General features: G+C 42.9%; 1 protein-coding gene across 2 annotated transcripts in view; it reads left to right on the forward strand.

The window, feature by feature from the left end:
• Positions 1-18418, forward strand: part of LRMDA (leucine rich melanocyte differentiation associated) — a 2333900-nt gene that overhangs the window by 2052642 nt on the left and 262840 nt on the right. For both annotated transcript variants that reach the window (XM_069240796.1, XM_069240797.1), the window contains one exon: positions 14096-14180. In XM_069240796.1, the coding sequence (XP_069096897.1) occupies positions 14096-14180 (85 nt within the window). The remainder of the gene's footprint in view (positions 1-14095; positions 14181-18418) is intronic.

Below are 18418 nucleotides of genomic sequence, written 5' to 3' on the forward strand. Positions count from 1 at the left end.
GGACGGTCTGCGATCTGATCTGCCGTTGCTGGGCACTCAGTGGCCTGCAGAGGGAGAATGCCTGCGAGGCTTGAAGAGAGTGGGCCCTCCCCAAGGTTCCTCAGGAGAATCTTGATTTGATTAAAGATGTGGAGGCTTGCATTGTGCATTAATCTATTTAATGCTACGGCATCAGAACCACCTTTTAAAGTTAACAACCATGGAGAACGAACAAAGGAATACTGTATAATGGTTGAGCTCTGAAGACTTATACATTTTCTTTTCACCAAAACACCCCCTTCATCGGGGCTGGGCTGGGAACAAAAAGCAACTATGGCAAAAATGTTCAAATGAGCCCCGCCTCACTTCTACCTAGATCTCTCTCTTTCCATCCATCCATTTTGTGTCTCTCTTCGCCCTCTCTCTCTGATTTCTCCTCATCCCTTCTCTATGCCTCCTACTGTGTCTGTTGTAATAAAGTGACAGAGGGCTTCATTTAGAGTATGGCGGACGGAGAATGTACCGTCAGCACAGTGGAGAGTTTTACAACCACCATGCAGAAGGTACTCCACCCGCCGAATTTAGAGATGTCCACCAGGCCAACAGACATCTCTTCCATTGGCAGGAACCACTGTCACGGTGGTTCCTGTTAATGTATTGAAAGTTTGATGGACGGAACCATATGGCAAACCTTCAATATATATTTTTTGTTTATTTTCAAAACCAAAATCACTAAGCAGGATTTTCTTTTTGAAAAAACCCCCCAAAAAAACAGTAGCCTCCCTCACCATGGCAGTTTTCTCCCCTGGTGCAGGGGTCATTTATATGTGGGGGCCCCTTACCGCCAGAGAAAACTGGCAACTTGGCCACCCACTCTCAATCGGGCAGGCGGGCAAATGGCCTAACTTCTGACTGCCCTTACTCCGTTAAGCTATCGGAAGTGCACAGAGACAGAGTAGTCTTTGCCACTAACATACTTCAGTTCACCTGACTTTAAAGGAGGCAATTGGAAATTCTTTTTGGCAGAGAGGGTACTCCAGTGCCTTTGCGACGGAGTACCTAACCCCCAAACTCTAAATCACGGTCAATGACAACAACAGCAGCCAGGGGGCTTAAAAAAATCATCTACCAAATGTTCCAGCCACTGGGGAAATGAAGCCAGTCCTGCTCTGTCTGTTGCCACTAATTCAAATTTGTCTTCAATTCTATAATATTTGTGAGTCTCTTAAAATCAAAGGATCACACAAACCTGATCCTCAATCTGTGCACTACCATGCAAATGCATATTCATTTGAAACATTTTCAAAAACAACCTTTGTATCTACTACACTCCTCTTAATTATGCCTATGTTAATTATACCTCCGTGCGTCCTTATTCTTGTGTTAACAAATTACTTACATGTAACAGGAGGAACTGTGCAGTAAAATCCTTGCATACTTTTCTAATACAATTCGGCTTTGTCAAAGTACCGGTATTGCGCTATGAAAGAAATGAACTGTAAATACAGATATAGCTACATGTCGCTTTATAATTTCACCCATCTTGCCAAAGTTGATGATCTTACAACTTTATAACCTCTTCTGTAAGAAACTAGCAACTACTCCACCCCAGGAGAACGCACCTCCAGAATTCTGCTCGCATACTCTACACAACTACAGAGACCAATCAAATTTTGTATTAAAAAATCAAAAAAGTCCAAAAATGTGTACATGATGGTATCCGAAAAGACTGTCAGATGTGGGAAACCTTTAACTTCCAGTGCATCTGGGCTCCTCCAAAAGAAACAAAGTAGTGCAAGGTTGCCAGTTTCACTGATGTTTACATACTGGTGAAGTTATTTGTAGTCCACCCACTAAGCAATCCAACAACTTTATTCACATCCTATAATGTAGAATATCTCATTTGTTGTGGTCTCTGAATCCACACTCTCTTCATAACTCTATGTACCAAAGGTGTTTTACCTGTTGCTCCTCCTATTGCTGTACCTTCCCTCAATTTACTAACTACTAAAATTGAAAACCTGTAGCAAATATTAGACCCTCAACATAATCCTTTTGTAAACTAACTGGAGGAAAAATTGCTACCATCAAACTAGAAACCACCAAGGGATCCGGATTTGTTTCCATGCACCAATGTAACTATGTTCTCCAAGATTGCCAATAACTCTTTCTTGTTCCGGGTGCTTATGCATTTCTAAGAAGAGCTGAAACCTCCTATGAGAGCTTCCTGAACTCTTCTGAATCCAGTAGACCCTCCAAATAAGAAGGATTAGGGACCATGGAGTACATAAAGGATGTTCCTCACCATCAGGACTCATCAAAAGGCCTGAAGTTGCTGAAAGAACAAACAGTTCAAGTAATACAGAAATCCATCATTCTCAGAAACCAGGGCCTTGACACGCAGTGGTGTAATCACCACCAGCTGAATCTTGAACTTGCGTGCAACTGTAAAATTCTGTGCAATATTATGAATGGAGAAGACTTGTAAGTTCTATGTTGACTTCAAATCTGTAACGAATTAGAAGTTAGGAGCTGGACACTTTAATTCTAAAAGATTCACAGAAAGATACACCTGGAAAGGACAACAATGGCTTTGTACCACTCTAAAACATTTCAGATTGAGCTGCCAATCAGCGAAATGCTTTACATTACTTGATTTTGAATGTGCTACCTGATTGTCTAGACCTGAATGATTTCCCCTATGTTCTCCAGATAGTAATGCCACAACTCCTTTGCTAATGCTGCCACGTGCATTGACCTGGTACCATCTAAACAATGAATGTAACAAACTGCAGACACATTGTCCCTGTGTAATAAAATCAAACAATTCCACACCATATTTAATGCAAACTCTTTCAATTTCAAAACAGTCTATGTTAAGTTCTTTCCCCTTTGCAGACCATCTGCTCCCATCTCTATTGTTCACCTTCAAGCCCCTATAACTTTATTACAAAATCAGATGAGCCATAAATTGTCTTTACATTCCATGCCTCTAGATTTTCTAAGCACCATATACATTTCTATCTGGCTTCTTCAGTCGAAGCAACCTTGCCGTTGTACCATGAACCTTTAGATGTACCAGTCACTTTTAAGTTTGAAAAGCCCTGTACTCATACTGCAAACCCTGCCCGAATGAGGCTAATTGAAGACTGGTCACAAGTAAGAAAGTGTAGAGTGAAAGATTGTACAGACAGTAATTGAACAATCTCCAACTTGATTAACCTTACAGTTTTGTGCAGCAATTTCCAAAATGCCCTCTTGGTGTCCACTGTGAAACCCAGAAACTCTGAACTTCTTCATGGTGCCATCATAGAATTCTCTTTATTCACCACAAAATCTAGATTCTTCAATAAGCCCTTCACCATGAACATTTCCTCCCTTAATCCCATCTCTGCTTGACAGTTTATTAAGATGTTATATTGATAAGCAATCAGCCACACATTTTTCTCCCTCACATTGGCTGACATTCGGCTTAGCATCTCTGTAAAACACAGGAGTTCAGTTTAGAGGCTGAACTGCAAAATGTTGGTTGGCACAACCTTCCTTCTGAGTGAGACTGAAGAATGTTTTTACTTATGCAATCATTATTTTAAGTCTGTGTCTTTCAAATCTATCTTAACTTACCAATCTTTTTTTTGCAACGTGTCCCTTAAAGATAAATCCTCTCCATCTTGAAATACTCAGACTTTATCATTCTCTTCCACTACAAAGGTCCTTCTTACTTTAACTATGACATTTGCTCTAGTATTTGTCTTACTAAAAACCTATATTAGGATACTGCAAACCTCTGAAAAACCTTCCACATGCCACGTTGACTTAAACTGGGATTTCCACAAATTCCACCTGAAAACTCCAAAGTGTCATAAAGGTACATGGATCGTTTGTTATCTTTTTGCCAACTGGGGAAAGACCATGTTGCCTCCCCCCTTCATAAGGGAAAAAACTCCTAACATTCTCCCTACTCCCCTTGTGTTGAAGTGGGTGCTTGCACTCTGCCAGCCTTCTATTTCGATACTCTTCCTTGTTGAAGGAAAAATCCTGTTGCCACTTAAAACCCGCTGAAGAAACCTCTACTTTGTGACTGATAAGTGACCATTACAATCCATGGCTTGCAATGGTCAATTATCAGTGCAGCAATTTCCAAAATGCATCGCCATCTTTCGGTTGTGAGAAAAACATTTGGGTTTTGAAATACTTTGCACTGTGCAAACTTCACCGGATCCAAATCTATTAAGGTGGATGCACATTTCCCAACGACCTTCAATAAACATTCCCTGAACAAAAGACCCTTTGCATCTTTGTCTGGCTCCTATTCACTGTAGCCCCAGTTTGGGACCATTTTTCTCCCAAATCTCTTTTCTTCTCTCCGGGATCAAAGCTGAATTTCTGTCCTCTACAAAATACCTTGCTCTCTGGCTCGCTTAATTTCTGCATCAGTTTGTACTACTTCTATCCATGCCTTCTCAGCCATCTCAACAGTTTTAGTCAAGGTCAAGATATTTCAATAGGTTTGCCCTGTTGTTGCTTAGATTACTATTAAAGTCCCTTTTCAGATTCTATGTCCAATTTGAAACGTAAACTAATCAAGCTTGGGTGAAGATGTGTATTGACACACTTTATCCCACACATGCATGACAGCATTATGTGATGTCTGTGGTAAAGAATCCCTGGAGACTGAAAGGAGCACAATATGCTTCTTATTTACAGATTACACAAGTCTCAAGCAATGCAGTATGTATAACAGCACACCCAGAAGTATAACACTTCCTCAGCTCAGCGGGTACCTAGCTCAGTAGCCAATGGCCGGACGTGAAGGGACATAGAACCCTATGACATCAAGCATAACCTTGGCCGGAGAACCCACTGGCATCCCCCACTCTGTCAGACATGCACAGGGAAAGAAGGGACCAACATGGGTTCCATTTCCCTTCCCTTGGTGTAGCCTGTGCCACTATGACCTTGTTAGGCAGGACACTGGTACTAGGCAGGTGCAGTTGTAGTGTCTGCTTCTGCAGAAGTTCGCTTACTTTGTTTAGTTCTCCATGCCTCATACGTGACTGCTATATACATCTTGGGGGAGCAAATAATTCTATCATGGAGACATACTGCTTAGAGTGGGCATTTGGCCATGGCGTCATCTGTGTCCTTCCACCCGTGGGCAAGTCTTCCATATGAGAGGCACATGCCACAGTGCTACTCCTTTATTCCTCAAATATTCTGTTGCATAATTCAGAGTATTTTTAAGCAGGATCCGGTTTACTGTGAACCATTGCATCTCTCTTCTAGCTGAAGACACATGCTCAAACTTGAGACCAGCTATTTCCCTGGTGCGAAATTCTGAATCCATAGCCGTTTATGTAATGCAGGGTCTGGAAATCCGAAATAAAAAAATATTGTAATAGGTAATCGAAGACAGCACACACGCAGAGGTAAACTTTGCATGGTAGGCCTTTGAAATGAATCAGAGAGTTTTACTCTAAGGTATTGAGAAATTGGAAGCGAGATTAGGAAAAAAGAATTAATTTGATCTTTGACAGCAGCGATTTTGATAATCAGCAGGCTCCCTTTTCTTGCTGCACCTGTAGTATGCTGGGAGGGGGGAGGTCGCAATATAGGAGACCAGATAGCCTTGCAGTCTATCTAGCTGTGTGTTTAGAATTGCATACCAGTAACAATTCTGTTTTGTTCCCACTTAGCTTTAAAAAATTGTCCATCACTGAGAGTTGGGCCTCAGTCCAGCAGTGACTGAGATTACTTAAGGGCCTCGGAGTGCTTTGATCAAGGCCCACAAGTAGCTGTGCATCAAACTGAGCAGCTGTGTGTTTGTGATCAGCTATGTTAGTGGTCCCCAACGATTATCCCACTTGATAACTTGAAGCTACGTGAGTGATTTGGACCGCAGAGAATATCAGTCTACAACGAGTCAAACCATTCTGCGGCTGATCCAGAAACACACACTTCCTTAAGGCTACGATTTTGTGATAGTTTCGTACCCAAACGTTTTTTGTTTTTTTTCAAGGGGTGAGGTTTACAGGGCGATTCTCAATAGAGCATATGAGAAATCTCTCATCAAGAGCAATTTGAAATAGTAAGGTCTGTTACGAAAAATTATTGTAAGACCAGGTTCTGTTATGGGTGTACTTTTCAAGGGTTGTCCTGGGGCACAAAAAAGGCCCAGGTACCAAATTTAAAGTACTGAATTAGATAGCTAAAAAAACGTGGCCCACATTTGTAAATCGTGGCAATTTTGAAATTGTAAAGGCATGCTGTGTATAGGTATTTTGCAAGGTACAGGACACTCCATACATTTGTGTTTGCTGCAGACAGTGATTGAAGTCATTATATTACAGAAATCAACAAACCCTAAAGCCTGGCCAACCCAAGCATAAAACAGGCCCACAAGCAGACAAGAAAGTGGCCCACACACTATCCTGTCAGACCAGCCCTTCTGGAATTGCCAGATTGCCCTAAAGGACAGTCCAACCCTATACTTCTCCCATCTCAAACTACTGCTAAACGTTTATACTGTAAATGCATTCGGTCCAAAGATCGGCAGGGAATATTGCTATAATCGGGTATTCCTCCTTCATTATTTTGAATAAATTATATTTTAAAGGCTTGGTTAGCCCCTTTCCCACGGGGAAAATACTCCTGGTTCTGGGAAATGTGTCGACAAGCAGATCACGTGTTCCTAGACAGTCAGTTACAAGACCTTTCACGTGCAGTCATCGGGAAGGTAGAGAAGGTCTGTACAACCAGACGATTGCTTAAAAAGAGTCTAAAACTCTCATAAACTTCAGCCAGGTTCCTATTGCCAGCTGTAATGACGGGAAGTCTCCCTTGAAAGGGCAAAAAACAAAATGTCAGAATAAACAGGTGGATATGCCGTCTGATGGAACAAAACACGTTTCTCTGAAAATAGATATTTCACGCACAGACCAAGATATAGAAAGACTCTAGAGCGCTCAGTGCGAGTTTTTCAGTAAAAATGGCTGGGAATCTCTCGATGTGGAGTAAGGAGGGAGCGTTGTTGGGATGGATGTCAGCATGTCCCAGGAGTAAAATCACCATAGTATTCCAAGCTGAGGTGCCCAAAATGAGGAATAACCATAGAAATGAGTGTTTGTGCACCGTTTTCTACGTTTTCCCTTCATTCTGAGGATTTTTATCAGCTAAATTCCCCTTGCTTTCCACAATGAACTTTGCTGTTGAAAAAGCTGAAGATGCAGGTTTACTGCATACCTCATAATTTGATTTCGCCAGGCAACTGCCATTTTGGGCTGAATCAGGATTCACTAAAAGCTTGTAATCATGTTCACTGAGTATGCCCAGTAACTATTTGTAAACACATGTGGTACACTACTAGCAGGTCACAGACAAAATCCTTTGATACAAACATACTTGGTGCTGCATTTGGCACCCAAATATTGTGAAGTCCAGGATGTAGGTAAGTACAGGTTGACTGTCCTTAACTCTATGCATATATATTTTCAAGTTATGTGGATATAGTGGTAAGAATAGTAAATCTACACTTACTTATATCTTCTAATCTTCACATTATTTTGGTTTTCGATATTTAAGCCACCACGTTTTGTATTGTAATACTTCTGTGCTCCATATTTTGAATTTCAAGCGCCATATGATGTTGGGATGGTAAGTCTTGTGCATGTCTCTGGAGAGAGCTTTCCCCGCCTTTTGGTGATCTACACAGTCGTGGCTCGCGTGATGCTGAAGGGGCAGGGTGGTGCACGTGGGGAGGGATGGAGTGGGGAATTAACGGGGGGAATTAAATAAAAACATACCTGTACCACCGCCGCCTTCACCACCACACTGCTCCTCTTCTCTCCTCTTCTCTGCTGCAGGCAGAGGTTCCCAGCCTGCCCTGCGCCAGTCCTGATGCTGCTCAGAGCAGTGTCAGGATTGGCTGGGAGCACCCCTGGATCTACAGGCAAGTCACGTAAATGTTACTGTATGGTTTCTGGATCCCTACCTCAGAGAACATGACAAACATATGTCCATTGAGGATCTCTGTGTTTACGTGGTCTGAGACCCTAGAGCTTAGCTTTGAGGTTGAGGGGGGCTTGCATAGTGCACCCCTATTTCACAGAGAGTGGATACTGCCTTCTCTTCCAAGGCGGTGGTAGACTGACAGTGGTGGCAACAATAAATCTATAGTTAGGGATACCTGTATCGTTGTACTCTTGGTGGGGGGTGGGAGGTACTAGCCACCCTCCTGATCAAGTCTGTGCAGTCTTCTTTGCCAGTGGTCCTGTTGCCTTTGTCTACCTGGGATGTGTGTTTGAGAGCCAGTAGGTTCCCTAAGGGAGAATGGTGAGGTGAGCCATTGTGTTTAATGTGAGTTGAGCTGTTCTGCTTGACATTTCAGCTCAACCGTGCCCCTCACTATTACTTGGAGAAGCTTGGTGGGCTGGGGTAGACACTTGCTCTTATCTGTGCTTAGATACCCCAACTCTGCTAGGAGGGATTATGATCAGTGCATCCTGGTCTGGAGTTATTTAAAATTCCTCTATGGAAAACAGTCTGGGCTGATAGCAAGAGCCTGTCCTGAAGCCCAGTAAGTGAGCATGAGACACAAATAGGCCTCATGATTGGAGGGGCAATCAGGATTCAAAAGTAGCTGACACTGTGATTGGATCAGCCTATCAATAAGAGGTGATAAAAAGTCTCCCATGGGGAACAGGGTCAAGAATGATTTGCATATGGCTGGGTCCAAACTGGGGTGGCATTGTTGAGCAAAAGAACAATGGATTAAACCCAGATCTGTGACTGGGGGTGAGTGTTTGCATTGTTCAGCACTCCGTCTATCATCCTTTTGTGTTGCTAAAATTTCCCTAAGTGGGAAGGGTATGCCTCACATGGGTCCCTTGCTCACTGTGCCACTGGATTCAAGCTAGCCTGGCTGATGAAGGGTGATACCCTGAAACCGGTCCCAGGATGCTTGTTTCCGGTCCAGGGAGGACCTGGCTTGGCAGTTCGGGCTGGACTGGTCCCATGAGGAACAGGGTCAAGACTGATTTGCATATGGCTGGGTCCAAACTGGGGTGACATGGTGAGCAAAAGAACAATGCATTAAACCCAGCTCTGTGACTGGTGGTGAGTGTTTGCATTGTTCAGCACTCAGTCTATCATCCTTTTGTGTTGATAAAAAGTCTGCCCTGAGTTATCAGTGGTAGTTCAAGACTGGTCTTCTGTTCTAACAAGCCTCTACAGAAGCCAGCTGTGGGCCAGCGGTGTAAAGGCAAGGAAGCTTGCTCACCACGTCTGAACCTGAGAGTTGATGGATGGATTCTGCTGTGAAGGAATTTGCCAGGTGTGAAAGAGCAAAAGGATCAATTAGCAACCTGAATGCAAATACAGGGGACCAGCTGTTTGTGGGGCTTGTGGAGCGGAGCATCATCGACTTGGAAGACAAGGAAATTGTCAACACCTGCTCAAGGTAAGCAAGCTTCCAGCACATCAACAGAGGAGAACGGAGAAGCTTGATTTCACCAAGCCTTTGAAGGTGAGGTCACTTCTGTCCAGAACCCTCCCCATTGCTGTTGGAGCCTGGGATACTTAGATTTACAATCTGGGGAAGAGTGTCCTGTGGTACAGGCCCCCTACCTTTCTCTTTGTGACACATGGGGATACCGGGGTGCACTGGCACTCTGGCCATCTAATATCCTCCTACAGCTAACCAGTGGCTACTGGTCTAGTGGGACTCCAGTAAAATGTGCCAAGACATCAGGCACATGTGATCAGATCCCTGACGCCACCAGAGTAGTGTCCTTGCTAAGGACAAGAGGGCACTTCTGTTCTTTGGGTGGTGGATTCTGGGGCTGATTTGTAACGTTTGACTTCACATCGTATGCTGAAACTACACCACTGCCATACAGGATTAATATCAAGATCTAGCGAATGAGAGCAACCCTGTGCTACCTGGTCTGTAATATACAATGCTAATTGTGTGTCCACATACTAACTGTGTTCATATAGTGCTTAGTTTCTAGGCGCTATAATACTGCTTGGGGTCAGAACTCTGACCCAGAGGGTTGTAGAGATGTCTGGTTATCACTGTTTATCCTAGTTTTATGTGTAGTATATTTCTCTAGCATAAAGTACTTTTCTTTTTAAAAAGTGAAGCACTGACTGGACATTGATGTTATTAGCTGGTAGTACACCGTACCATGTATTCTGAATGTCTAAACCCACCTCACCTTCTTGTGTAAGCCTTGGACTGCTCTTCCTGCCTTGCTGACCTGAGAGAGTCAAGTGCTGGAGAGGGGTATTTGGTTATCTAGGTTTGGGTCTACTGGTACTGAGGACCCAGGACACTAGTGGGGGACACTCCAGTTGATGAGATTGGAGCCGGGTAGCCTCTGAGTGCCCTGGTGCCCAGGAAACTGGGTTTAACATATGCATAGTAAATTTTATTCAGACGAACATCAATCACAGTAAAATACAGAACTGATAATAACTTACAGGTCAACAATCAAATGCACAAAAGGTGATGGGAGGATGCTTTCAATAAGTCTAACCACCGGCAATCGCTCTGTGTAGCATTTCATCCCACCGTTCTTTTGTCCATCATGCCACTTCAGATTAGACCCAGCCATATTCACATCACTCTTGACCCTGCTCCAACAGCAACAATCCAGCGCAGTCTGCTAACCAGGTCCTCTCTGAGCCAGAACAGAAGCAACCCAAGTTCTGTTTTCCCTGCTTGGGGCTCATCAGTAGATGTGGCTTGCAGCCCTCGAAAAATCATAAAAATGTTACTAGACCTGCAGGATGAATAGCTTGAATAATCTACTTGACCTAACTGAAATGTACTTGACCCGGAAACGGGTCTCAAATTGTGTAATCCTAGGCAAATATTGTATTTTACAGTCATATTTTTCTTAATTCTCACCAATGAGTGCACCATCAATTATGTGAGTTCAGCATTTCTGATGTAAAAAAAATCCTCTTTTGTTTGATTAAATACATTAAACGTTTGTTCGATGTATAATACATCTAGCCCACAAATAGGGTACACATGATCCATGCATGACTTGCCTCTTAGTTTACTAATAGCTTTGCCATCAGGGCAGGAGTATTTCTCAGTTTTTGTTTAAACACTCACTTTTAATAATTATATTACTATAGCATGATGTGGTAGCCTACTGTCATTTACAGACAGTACATTTCCAAGAAATGTCCAAAAAGATTCCCACTAACTTTCACCTTTACTGATAAAACTATATAGTGTATTAACAATAATCTGTGAAAATTGGGTTTCAGAAAAGATTTATCATTTGCACATCACCATGTAAAGTGTTCTGGCTTTTTTTTCATCCTATAAAAATTTTTTTTCATCACACAGAATTGGAAGAAATGGTCTTTCACAGCTACTGAAATATATTTTGAAATGTTTGTAAAGTTGACTTAGTTATGTGTTAGGAAAAACCTGATACCAAAAGCCTTTCATTTCACATAGGTAAGACAGTTCACCTTACAAAATCCTGTAACTCTACAGTCACAAGGAAATGTATTTGCATTGCAAGAAGACAAACTGACTTTTGACCTCTGTCTCAGAGCAAATGTGACAAGAATAAGATTTAAAGGCATCTTAATTGCTAATTAAGTTTCTGACTAAACAGAATACCTGTTCTTTGTCCACTGGCCAGAAGGGTCCAGTGGAATGTAAAAATAGCTCCACCTCATAAAATTAAATGTCTGGGTAGTCCAGCCATGTTTAGGGCAGTGCTTGAATTAATCTCAGCCACTGGTAGTTACTCGGGCCATTTCACAGTCCATCATTTTTTTGCTTGTCATGCCATTTAAGATTAGACTAAGTTATTTGCAAATCAGCTTTGGTCCTGCTTCAATAGGAACAGTCTGGTCTGAACTGCCAAGTCAGGTCCTCTCTGAACTGGAACACAAAAAACACATCACTGCCTTTGCCCTGATTAGGGCACATCATTCAGGTGAAGCATGGTTCCAGTGGCAGAGTGAGCATGGAACCCACATCTGTGTATACCTGTCACACTAAACTAAAAAAAAAGAAAGAAAAAAACAATGGGATGGAATGCTTAAATTATTCTCCGCCACCGTTAGTTGATCCAGCTGCATCCCAATTCATCATTATTTTGCTCACCATGCTACCTTCAGATTAGACCCAGCTATATGCAACTCAGCCTTTGTTCTGTTCCAGTAGGAACACTCCAGTCTAAACTGACAAGCCAGGCCCTTTCAGAACACAAGCAACCCAAAAACTGGTTTTGATCTGATTAAGGGCTCACCAGTCTGGTGTAGCTCGGTTCTAGTGGCTCAGTGAGCAGGGGATCCATGTCTTAAGCTGGTTGAAACCGGTTTTGGGTTGCTTGTGGTCCCTTCTGGAAGAACCCTCACCGGGCAGTATGGGACAGACTGTTCCTATGATGAGCAGGGTTGGTACTGATTTGGATAAGATGGGCCTTTGCCTAGACATGTATAGTGGGCAAAGAAAGATGGACTGGGGTGTGGCCCGAGGGTTTGCAAGTGGCTGGGATTATTTCAAGTATTCCACATCACCCTGTTGTGTTGTTGTGGTGACATGAAAGCAACACAAATGTAGTTTTGAATCTGTAGCCACATAATACATAGTACAAGCTAATTAATAGTGGTACCTGAAGCAAGCCGAGAAAAATGGGGTGCTGCCGTTACCACTGATGAGAAGGATGAACTCTTTCTTGCTGTGTTTTTGACAGGTCAATAGACCACATCTTCAACAAGATGATGACAGATTTGATACAGTGATTAGGGAGCTCCCTGGATGTAGTGCATTTTAGAGGCTTGTGAAAGTCTAGAAGGGAGGATGAAGGCAAAGGATATTGTGAACATTTCAGTGTTTTTGGTCTCTGTATATGTAGGGCACTTGGGCATTTATCATCAAAGATCTGCCTCAAGACAAGGGTCAGAGTAATAAGGCTTGCAGGGGGCTCAAGAGTAAATTAAGCAAGTAATTGTTAACAGAATGGCAGATGAATGGATAGAATCATCTTATGGTTTTGGAATGCTATCATTCAAGCAGTTCAACTTTTTCACGTTCTAAAGTATTATTACTGAAGTTTTACTTCTAAAACATTCAAAAATCCCATGCAAAAACTCTCAAATTCTTTTTTTTCTAAATGGACAAGAATGGATCAGCAATATAACTGGCAGGAAAAAGAGGAGGACGAGGTAAAAGCTGCATGATGAGTCCCGTTTAAAAAAAACAAAAAGTGGGAAAGAAAAGTAAGTAAGAAAGCCCGAAGGAAATGGGACAAAAAGGAACAAGGAGAAAAAGGAAAAAAGAGAAGTTAAAGGGAAACTTAAGATATGGAGAGTTACATCCAAAAAGAAAAAAGGAGAATAGAAAAACATCAAAAATCAATAAGCTGGGTGAAGGCAAATGGACAACAAAGGAGACAAACAAGTTATAAAGAAGAGGAGTATAAAATGTGAATCAATATATTTAAGAAGTAAAATTATCGAAGTTACAAGGAACACTTGGTGGTGGTGGTGGTAGATCTGGTAGTGTACCACAGAAAAGAGCAGGGCAGAAATAGGCATAGCGAAAGTGAAGACAAGGCTGTAGATTTCATATACACAATAGATTTCCAGAGGAGACCTCATAGGAAATAGGCCTCTTGGATGCAAATGTTTGTTGGCCATCTTGTGATTAGGCTTTGTAGGCTTGCATCAACTTTAAGTCGCTTAAGAACTGGTTTAGCACTCTCCCTTGGTCAAAGAGATCCATTGTTTCTTTTGGTGGAGGGAGGGCACAAAGTGCATCTGGGGTGTGGCCAGATGGTAAAAACGTCACCTGTTGGTCATCCAGTACAAAAAGGTCTGAAGTATTGGCATGTTCACGTGGCGCCATCTTGCCAAATATGCACCAATCACTGGCTTGAGCACGCATGATGCTCGGAGGCCTAGAAATGCTGCAGAGATCATACATGTGAACGGAACAGGACTTGGTGCACACCAATCTGAAAACTACAATGTCTATACAGATTTTGTCGTGTTTTAGGTAACTGGTCTATGATTGTTTTTCCTAACTGGTCTATGATTGTTTTTCCTAACTGGTCTATGATTGTATTTCCTCATGCAGGAGTCGAATGACGTTGTGTCGCAGTCCCCTGAGATGCCGTACAGCCCGCTGCCCTCAGCATCACGAGATCTCACCAAACATCGAGGTTGGTGATGCTTGTTTTTTTTCCTGCGTATGCTCTTTTCTTCTTCTCTGTGCCTTAAAATCCCAACCTCACTGTCTATCGATCGCATAACCCCCTTTATTTAAGGAAAAGACAACAGCGGTCTCCGATGGCAAAACCATAGCTGTCAGTCTGTGCCCTCAACACCCAAGATTTCGATACAGTCTTCTGGAAAGTTAGAACTTCCTACTAGATCTAATATGTGCTTGCTATTTCGATTTATGAAACAAAAGTTTATTTGGTATTTATAAACGAAAAACGCAACATTACAAAAACGCTAAGTCAAAACCTTGAGCGAACAAGTGTCAAGCTTTGGCTTAGGCTTACCGTCCAGACCAGAGGGAGATGGAGTGCGACCTCGGTTCTTGCAGGTTCGACTTTGGTTGAGGTAGGGGTGACCCTTTTCGGTAGCCACGGTGCTATTGACATTGGATGCCAATACAGTCTGTGCCTTCCAGAAGGATTCCCTGAGGGAAAACCCCAAAGGGGAAAAAACCTCCAGATGGGAACTCCCTGGGAGAAGGAAGACACAAGAAAAAATCTAAGTCTTGAACCAGGACTAATGCACGAAAAATTAGGAAAAAACAAGAGAAGTATAACTGGAAATCTGAGAGAAAACCAGCAGGAGCGTAATCACCCCAGAGCAGCGTTGCAAGGCAAGGAGAAAGGAAATCAAGGCCCTTATATACCCCTGACCAGGAAGTAAGAAACAGGAAAAGGAAAGACTGCCATCTTGGATTGGGAAAAGAGTAATAGAACAGATAGGAAAAAATGCCACAGGAACAAAGGAACAGATGCATACAGGGAACCAGAGGAGAGAAAAGTATGATGGGATAGCCAAAGAGGAAGAGAAGGAGAAAGGAAGAAAGAAGAACCGAGAAGACTCCAGGTAAAAAAGAGGCTCGGGTGGGGCGCCCAAGGACCTAACTGATATCTGTACGGCGCGCAAAATGTGCGGCGAGAACAGAAGCCCAATTTCAGGCTCCCGTCCCCACCGCAGCGGCAAGGACAATTTGCGGATGGAAAAAAGGAGCGCGGCGGGCCCCGCAGCATGGAAATCGGACCACGGCTCCCGCCGCAAACCGATCCGACCGCGCCGCCGGGAGGCGCAACAACAAGTAAAATTCATAAATGGAATATTCTTCAGAGTTTTTAACAAACAAGCTCCAATTTGGAAATTGCAGTTTCTATAAATGTGGCAAGGTTACAACAGCGTTGCCTCAACCTTATCAGTGACAAAATAAAAAAATGATTGCTGGAAAATTGTAATTAATGTTAGTAACTGGCAACAAACTAGTTAATGTTTTTTTGCCTGACTCTTTCACTCCTGATTTACAGTAGTCATGAACAACTCAGGCTTGATCGTGCTCCAATAGGAATAATCTAGCCTAAGCTGTCCGCCAAGTCTCCTCTCCGTAGAAACACATATAGAAGCCAAGGAATCTATAGAGGATCTTATACTTCATGTTCCACGCACTGTAAGCGCCTATGCCGAACTTAGAGGTAAAAGAGGAAATATTGGGCACGTGCTTAATTTCTATGACTGCTTCCTTCTCTGGATTTAGCATCATTTTGTAATGTCAGGGGAGTATACATTCTTTTCACACAGTACATCCCATACAAAGAGCCCTTCAACAAACACAACAACTGGTGTCATGTAGTTGAGCCTCATTTTTCTGAGTTCAGGCACAACTATTGCACCTTCTGACTCGTATATTTTTCAGTCTTCTCTCGATTTTCTTCAAGGCTCGTTTTCTTTGTGTTCATTCTTGACTTCAAGATATGCCACTTTTTACTGAGTTTAAAGTTTGGCACACACATAGTTATTATTATTTGGAAAGCTCACCTTAGGCAGATTTTCAGCCAGAATTAAAACACCTGACCTTCGTGCTGTGTGAGAAGCTACGAAACAATTATGCAAGACAGTAACGTAAATCTTGGAAATAAATAGTTCTTGCAAAATAATATAATGAACAAAAAACTATTATTGGGAGGCACCAGTTCATAAGCATAAGCTTACATATACTTATATAAACATTGGCAATCTTTGGTAACCATTGTAGCACTTGCTCCGACATTCCTTTACTCCAGAATAGGTCCCGTAAGACCAGCCACAGAGAGCAGTTTGTGAAGTAGCAAAGATGCTTTTGGTACCCTTGATTTGGAGGTGTGATCGTGGAGTACTCACATATTGTTGCTGATGAAAAAAATCATAACGATGTTCCAAAAGGAAGGGATAATGGTAGACTAAGAATGGATGGCTGGGCACCATGAGAGACCATGCGAAAAAATGGATTTTAACAGATGAAAACAAAATGGCCAGGTTGTCCTCCTAACTAAGGAGAATGCCTGTAATTGTGGAGAAAGAACTACAGCTTGAACAGAGAGATGGACCCTTTGGTGATGATGGTGAGGAAGGGTCTGGATCAAGCGGAGTGGTGTGACGACAGATGGCTATAGCAAATTGATGCAGTCTTTGTGCTGATAGTGGGCTGTGATGTTAGTAACTTAAATCGATATACTATCACAATTCACCGGAAAGCAAACTGTGATAATCCCTAGTAGAAGGCTCATCAAAATAGTCCAGTTAAGGATTTCAATTCTTACCTCAAAACCTTCTCTGTATCGCACAAGATATATAGCCAGTCTTGATGGCAAAAGTCCTTACCCCCTGTTTCTATGAAGAGTTCAGTGTGTCTTAAGCACATGGTGCTAAGACTGGCAGACACTAGTCATGGAGGCTGGATGGTAGGTCAGACCTGTCTGAAGTCACTCAGCTAGTGAGAGGTTCTGTGTCAGGTCTCAGCCTGCCAGCTGATAATAATCTATTTTTCCCAATCACTCTTCAGCAATATAGTGGTAGTCCAAGGGGCAACAAGGCCCGAAGGAGAGAAACCCCCACAGTGGGTCTTCCCTCTCTGAAGAACCTCCAAAACTGTTACAGAGTTCTATTACCAGACTCCACTCTGCCCCTCTGTCCTTGTATCTACTAACAGGTCCACCTAACCTCCCAGGGCAGCCCATGAATTTAGGTATTTAGGCAGTCACTCCCTGGCCTGCTGTTAGGGTTAGGTAGCTAACACTTGTGTGGCCTGATCCCTCACCTGTGTTCCCCATGGTCCCAAACATATGTAGAGTCCTACTTGGCCCTCATCCAGTCACTGAGCATTGAAGGGGCTGATGCTGGTATGTGGTAGACACCAATCGGCTTGCTAACAAACCCCCTTTGGTTTCCAGTATTCCTCTGGCATGAGGTATGGGTCCAAGCAGGATGGCTGCAGGCGGAAGCGGGGAGAGCTAGCAACCCACACTATGATCTTCTCCCTCACTGACAGGAAACTGGATTGACATGGCCTGGTGCTGTTTTGACTGTATGAAGCGCACTTGCAGCACTGGGAATTGGAGGCTGGGGTAGCGGCAATGACTTATGCTACAGGGGAATTTACATTTCCTGTGCAGCTGGTAAGGCTCCCAGAAGGCTTTCTAGGGCGAATTTTTACAGTTTCAAGTGTTGCATGAAGCTCTTATATTGACTTCCAGGTTCTCATGTTGAAGTTCTTCATTCCTTTCATGGCACTTCTCGCTGTAAGGAATGCGGTTGACAATGAGGGTGGAAAGGAAGTTTTTAGGTGTGGATAAGACACCTCTACGTTAGTTAGAAGTTGGAGCATGTGATGCACTTCTATGCTGGGAAGTGCTTCACATTATAGATGTTAGCAAGTGATCTGTTATAGTTGGAGAACAGGGCCTTCGTACACGTGGCTCGGAAGATATTTTAGTAGGAATAGTTCTTCATTTTATGGTAAGGACTTAGGGCCAAATGTACAAACACATTTTCCCATAGACACAGAATGGGTAAAACCCTTTGCTACATCTGGCCCCTAGTTACAGCATCCTTATACTACATCCTGCAGGCGTCATTCTCCCTCCAAGTGTCACTACGTGCAAGGCTAACCCCAAACACAAATCCCAACATTTCATCATCACAACCCCATCACATCCCCACGGCATCCATGCTCAACATTCCACAGCACGTCCATTCATCCAGTGGTCACAGTGACCTGTGAAGGCACGACATGATCTCCTTTTGTTATGCACAGCACGTCACATCATCATGTCTCTCCTGGTGCTAGAAATGACCTCCTGCCATCAGTATTAGTGAACGTGCTCTTTACGTGATTTCATTCTTGCATTTGACCAGGTTCCCTACTGTGAACATT

Source organism: Pleurodeles waltl, chromosome 6, assembly GCF_031143425.1.
Source record: "Pleurodeles waltl isolate 20211129_DDA chromosome 6, aPleWal1.hap1.20221129, whole genome shotgun sequence".
Lineage (NCBI taxonomy): Eukaryota > Metazoa > Chordata > Amphibia > Caudata > Salamandridae > Pleurodeles > Pleurodeles waltl.